At 37.9% G+C, this 6,670-nt stretch overlaps 1 protein-coding gene across 1 annotated transcript; it reads right to left on the minus strand.

The window, feature by feature from the left end:
- Positions 1 to 557: 557 nt before the first annotated feature.
- On the minus strand, positions 558 to 5,131 carry LOC127797916 (ultraviolet-B receptor UVR8). The gene is made up of 7 exons (XM_052331115.1): positions 4,692 to 5,131; positions 3,856 to 3,896; positions 3,443 to 3,735; positions 3,000 to 3,349; positions 2,498 to 2,899; positions 1,690 to 2,077; positions 558 to 1,159 (listed from the first exon to the last, which is right to left on the minus strand). The coding sequence occupies exons 3-7, from the start codon at positions 3,665 to 3,667 to the stop codon at positions 917 to 919; spliced, it is 1,608 nt and encodes a 535-aa protein (XP_052187075.1). The 5' UTR covers positions 3,668 to 3,735; positions 3,856 to 3,896; positions 4,692 to 5,131; the 3' UTR covers positions 558 to 916.
- Between the last annotated feature and the right edge of the window lie 1,539 nt (positions 5,132 to 6,670).

Raw genomic sequence — 6,670 nt, forward strand, 5'->3', positions numbered from 1 at the left:
TCAAATATGTGTGAACTCTTGACTCTCTCATATTTTAAATTCTAAAAAAATGGGTTCTTCTGTTTGCACACAACACAAACACAATTATATTATCTCTTTGTTTTTGTATTCAAGTTGGGATTGGTGAAGTTTATAATATTACTTAAATCTGTTATATCTCTGTGTTTTTTTTTTTCTTTTATCTTATAAAGATTTAAGTTTCTAAACTCTCAATATTTAAGAGAACAATTCTCAAACATCTTATTAAAGACTTGATGTAATCTTTTGTGACGTTAAGATTATGATTTTATTTATTTTATTAATAAAGTATCCAAGTAAGAAAGAAAACTAAACAAATGATGAAGAAAGATACTCATCTCTGATACATGTATGTATTATAAGAGTTGAGTTTTACAGATAAGATAATATAAGACTATTTTCATAAATGAAAATGACATCCCGACTTGAGATACTCCATGCAATATATATATAATATGCTCTCTTTTGCTCCATTTTTTTGTTACCTGTATGAATCTTATTCTCAATCCTAAGAAGTCTTTTTAATAACTCTTATTATGAAGCCACAGAACCCATTATTATTATTAAGTTAAAATAAAATGAGCATTAACAAATGTATCAGCTATACAATGCTGCTGCTTGAGCCTTGAGCCTTGATGAGGCCTGAGTTTGCGAGCCTAACATAACAACCAATGCATTAATTTTGGCTCTCTCTCTCAGGCCCTTCCAACCTAACCTTGATCGATTCTTCACAATCCTTTCTATTTACAGAATAGACATAGACACATATGCAAATATGAACACCCAAATATGCAAAGCACTGGCATCTTATGCTGCCTAAGATGATGACAGACGGTATAAAAGACCAAAGCACTGGCATTAGTTGTTGATGTCAGAGACACTACTGTGTCATTGACGACTAACCAAGCTCGACGTCGACACGCTCTGGAGTTCCCCTTTCGGTCTGGTTCGCTGCCAGCTCCACGCCCAGCTGACCTTTGTCGCCAGCGCCAAATGCGTATAGCTTGCCAGTTTCCGTGAGTGCAAAGGTGTGGGCGTTCCAGTATATGGAATTGGTGAGGCTAATCTGTACCACCCTCTCCTTCACCTGCTTCAGGGATGTTACTATCTGCGGGCTCAGAACGTTTGAGTGCCTATTCGCCTGAAAATCATCGATACAGTTGCATCAGCTCTTCTTACTACATAGAAGCCAGCATCAAGACGGACCCAAGGATCCCAAACAGACAACAGTAAACTAAAAGCAAAGCATGCATATATGGAATGGATATCGGCAATCTTGATTTCATGAAACCAGACAGTATCGTGAGCACTGTGGATCAGCAGCTTATCATGTAGTGAACTTGCCAGCCAGCGGCAAGAGTAGCCGAGACAAACATACAGCCAAACACAGGCACAGTGACACAACAAATGTAAATACAGCGATAGCTGAAACGATAGAGGAAATTACTTCCGACAATACAGTAATAATGTCCAGGCGAAACTCCATGTTTTTGCATAGCATGGAAGTGAAAGTGAAGATATACCTCGCATAGAGTTAACTAGGTAGAAGAAACATATAGTTGAGGGGATTCTCAGTTAGAAGCATATACTTAGGGAGACTAATGCAGCATCTTATCCCTGAGCCTCATAAAGGAAATATTTATATCAGAAATAATGCAGGAAACATCATACCTGTCCATCAACATCACCATTGTTATGCCCCAGGCTGGATGATTCTCCACATCCGAAAGAGTATACATCACCATCTTCCGAAACTACAAACGTTGTATAATCCCCTGTAGCAACATGAACAGCCTTGATGTTATTCAACGAATCCACCACCTTCGGAACTGATTCACAGTCTTCATTCCCATGACCCAAGCACCCATAACGCCCCCAACCCCATGTGCAAACCCTTCCATCCTTCCCCACAACAGCAGCATGCCAAGCACCAGCAGCAACCACAACAGGCTGAATATTCAACGTCTGAAACCTTTCAATCAATCTTGGGGACTTCTCATCGGTTCTGGTGCCATGACCAAGCTTCCCTCCCAAGCCACATCCAACAGAGTACACCGACCTGATGTGTCATCAAGTGAAACATCACTGTAAACATTTCCATGTAGTACACCTTTTTCATAATAGAGAGTGATGTAATTGGAGGTGACCGGTTGGGTAACACAATGGACAAATTCATCGATAATGCAAATACTATATATAAGTTTAACAGGTAAATAAATTAAATGAGGAGAAATTGGTAAACGTAACAGGACTAATGCAGAAATACTTTAGATCCAGTGCACCCTATGGAGGACACAAGTGCGGAGAAAGTATTAGTCATTTAGGAGAATGAGATGTATTTTCAATGCAGAATCATGTCCTTGAAATAAGTGATGAAGTTCAAGTATCGCTGCAGATTATTATACTTGATGCAACCCAGTTCAGGATGCTGATTAAACATTGGAATAAGCCCAACTCAAGTGATGAACAAGAAGCTCACATGCCACTAGATTGACAAGCCAAAGCAAGAAGGTAACAGTAGCCAGCTGCAATTTGAACCACTGGTATATTCTCCAGTGCCCCCAGTAAAGGATGGGGTTCCAGATCAGTTGTGTCTGTTTGGTGACCAAGTTTGGTTTCTTTACCCCAAGAGAATGTATAAACTCTTCCTTCTCTTGACAATACAGCAGTGAAGAAATTCCCAATTGCAGCTTGCACCACAAATATGTTTTTCAAAGAGTCCACCAGTTGTGGAGTGGTAACTTGCTTACTTCCCTGAATCCCATACTCGCCTTCGCCAAATGAGTCTTTGCCAAAGGCGTAGACCTGCCCAGAATCACTAATCAGCATTGTCCGGCCAGCCCCAGCAGCTGCTTGAATAATACGGATGCCTTGAAGAGATCTGCAAAAGAACAGGTGCCATTAAATTTTCTCTCGACCAAACTGTCTCCCATGCAATCACTGGTATGACATCCTGTCTTAAGTAATAGAAACATAACAACCTGATTTGACGAGGGCGCCACTCTTCATCAGTAGTGCCATGTCCAAGCTGTCCTGAGCTGTTGGATCCAAACGAGTAAACAACTCCTTTTGAAGTCACGGCGATGCTGTGACCTGGTCCTGCTATTGCTTGTGATTTTTCTCTCCTCGTACACGCTTCTCCAGCCAGTAAGAATCTCAGGACCAATTTCCAGGAGCCCCCACATCTTTGCTTCAAATCCTGGCGTTCATCTTCAGTCATTGGCTTGAATATTGCTCTTTTCTGGCACATGTCCAGGGCAGCAAGCTCTGATAAGGACAGCTCATGATCGGGGGCAAAGTGTGCAGGCTTCCTGAAGAAGGAACAGGTTGCCTGCAACACAACATCACAATTCAATCAGCAGGATCATCAATTCTAAGATCAATAAAGAGGTCCATTATTAGAATGAGAAGAAAGGGCACTTGCCTCTAGTCTTGCAAGATCATGGGGATCCACATTACATCCCGTAAAAACGTGAAGAACAACCGAGGGATTGGCAGACAACGGAAAATCTCCAGGGCTTGCATCCCCAAAACAATGCCGTTGTTGTCGTTGAAATGTTGGTACAGCAGCGGCGACAAGAGCAGCAATTGATTGTTCAGGAATATTGTGATATTGGATAGCTGGGGTTCCACTTGCTGAGGCATCCATGGGCACTGCTTAACTGCCTTGCAGTGCCCAAGCTAGGCAGAGGAGAAGGTTGAAATACTGGAATTTATCTGCAAAAATCACTAAATACGTCAATGATGGATAACGGAGTAATTTCAAGATAAAATTTAAGCTTCAAATTCTTTAACTAATTGGAAGTAGAACAGAGAATCTTGCGCAGAACTACCAACCTTAAATTATGTCCTGTTCAGGAAAGTTTCAAGTATCAGGCCTGCACCCAGAAAAGGAAAAGAATGAATGAAAGAAAATAAGCAAATGCATTGAGAAACCCTGAACTGGAAAACCAAATATAAACCAAGTAACATTACAAAGTTCCGGCAATAAGAACGTATACTGTTATTAGATCAAGAAGAAGATGAATAGATAACTAAGCCGTGATGAAAAAATAAACCCCTCTGAACTGGAATGTTGAGTCCCTTAAACAAGTAAAAGGGTTGGAGGATCCAAAAATAAACGCTCAATGATAAGATTATGCTGGAAGTACAGAAACAGCCGAATTCAGACCATCTGAATATTTGGTACAAGGATGAAAATAGAAATGACTTGAAGATGTGAACCAACAAGTAAAGTGAACTGAGAGACGATACAAACATTTAAACTCAAGGAAACTGCGTCCTGAAGGATACTAATCCTTCAACAATGGATATTCCACACCCAAAAGCAAATCAAAAGGAAAGGAATTTCCGCTGCAAAAGACGCGCTTTACTTCACGTACCCAACAATGAAAATTTTCAAATACTCAACAATGGAACCCAAATAATTGAGATTCGTATGATCAAACCGACCATCGGATGCAAACCCAGAACAGAGATTGCAGTAATACAACCAAACAAATTAACCACATAAACAGTAAGTCTGATCTTTAATGTGCCAAAGGTCAAAAGATCATCAGACTAGCACATAATTCGATGAACACTGAAAATGATCGAATAAATAACACAATCGCAAACGGGTAACTGTTGAATCTGTACATTATAATTGTTCAAGATCGGAAAACAAAGATTACATGTCATAGAAACCCAAGATTCCTCAAAACCCATGTGAAATCTGTCAACTATCCAGGACGAAATCCCCCAAAGAATCAATTGTTCAGATCAAAAATCAAGAACATCGGAACGGACATCTGATCAGACGCAGTCTCGGGGGAGTGTTCCTCAGGAAAATTGCTGACAAGGGCAGGAGAATCGAAGGATTTGTAAGGGATGTTTGGAAGAATTCGATGGAGAAAGGGACGGAAAAAGGGAAAGAGAAAGAGAGAGAGCGAGAGAGAATTCAATGGTTTTTGATGGAGTAGATGGATTGAAGTGATAATTTTGGCTTTATAAACACACACACACACACATATATATATATATATATTCTGTGAAATGGTAATGGATGGTTCTCTTCTCTACGTTTTTCTAAGGGGCGAGGCGAGTGACCAGATGAGGTGTCTCTTTGCGGTGATTGTAGAGGGTTATGTGTTTGTGCATTGGGATGCCATCACATATATATATAGTCTAAATTACCTGAGGCATCCCCGAGTTTTGCTTAAAACACACCAACGTCCTACTGTATTAAAAATCACAGAGACTCCCTTCCTATTTCTCATTTTAATTATGCTTCTTAAAATTTCTTGTCTACTTCTCTTCTACATAACTCTCTTTACCTGAGAAGAGTACTTTTAAAATAAAATTTTAAGAGATGTCAGTTTAAGAAACTTTAGGATTTCAGTATACTAAAATGGACAAATTATTCGTACATCACTTGTGGTTTGAAATATTTATATAGATATCACTTGTAATTTATTTTTTTTACCAAACTAGTCAAGGACTTTTCTAAAATTGACACGACATATTACTAACATTGTTAACTAAAGAAAAAAGTAAAAACAATTAAAAAAATGGTTAAAGGCCAGACCTCAGGTAGTTCTAGCCATTGTCAAACTCAACTAGATATATTTTAGACATTTGATTAATTTCAATAATAGTCGAAACCTAGTAAAAGAAAGAATAAGAAAAAAGGCCTAATCTTTGTCGAGGTTGCTTGCCTCTTTTCAATCGATGATAAAAGAATTACAATTCATGTTTTTCTAATGTAATGAACAACGATCAACAATGATTTGACTCTGAAAACCCTTATTCATGGTTAGTTGGTTAGCTCTTTTCCAATCTCTGAATTGGTAGGCTCATTGTCAACAACGCAACAACTTAATTAATAGCAGGGTAATTGTTGTCAATGACAAAAGTTTAGGCTCGATCTTTCCTCTGATGATTATTAGCAACCTTGATAGAATAAAACAACCTTGATAGAGTATGTCATTTGTGATTGTTGCCATCCCAATCCCAATTCGTGTAATTTTAGTTTTGTTAAAACTCAATCGAAAGATAAATAGGTAATCAATTGTCTTTGTCGATGGTAGACGACCATCTTCAGCTTTAGATTGTTTTTACTTTCTCTTTATTTAATATACAAAATTAGTATTAATTTTATTTTAGTTATAGTTTAAGTAATGATATTAGTAATGGAGGGGTTTTGGAGTTTTTAGAAAATTATAAGGATTAATTTGATAAAAAAAATAAACCTTAAGAGTGTTTGAGCAAAAGACCTAAACCACAAGACACACACGAGCAATTTACCCTACATGTGTAAATTAGCATATACATATATATATATATAACAACTAAAAACGTACAAAATATAAATTTTAAAAAAATTACAATAGCAAGACGCTACCCGCAAACCCATCAACGGGTTTTTGGTGCTAAAGAGAAAAGAAAGAAAAATTAGAGGAAAAAAAAAGAAATCTGTTGTTGCCATGGTTGCTAAAGAAAGAAAGATAAAAGACTGAAAGTACTTACATTTAAAAAAAAAAAAAATTATCGATACTCACAACTCATTAATTAACAAAAGAGTTTAGGGTTTAGAGTTTTATTGAGAAAACAAGAAATGAAGGAGAAAGATAGAGAAACCATCATCACTATACTTGCTAGATAGGAGTAAGAA

This window comes from Diospyros lotus, chromosome 3 (assembly GCF_014633365.1).
Source record: "Diospyros lotus cultivar Yz01 chromosome 3, ASM1463336v1, whole genome shotgun sequence".
Lineage (NCBI taxonomy): Eukaryota > Viridiplantae > Streptophyta > Magnoliopsida > Ericales > Ebenaceae > Diospyros > Diospyros lotus.

Excerpts from the sequence above, each read along its gene's own strand:
- LOC127797916 (XM_052331115.1), bottom strand. The coding sequence starts at position 3,667 with ATGGATGCCTCAGCAAGTGGAACCCCAGCTATCCAATATCACAATATT. Across the intron at positions 2,900-2,999 it reads TGGCGCCCTCGTCAAATCAG|ATCTCTTCAAGGCATCCGTA; the intron begins GTTGTTATGTTT and ends GTTCTTTTGCAG. Across the intron at positions 2,078-2,497 it reads GCTTGTCAATCTAGTGGCAT|GTCGGTGTACTCTGTTGGAT; the intron begins GTGAGCTTCTTG and ends ATGACACATCAG.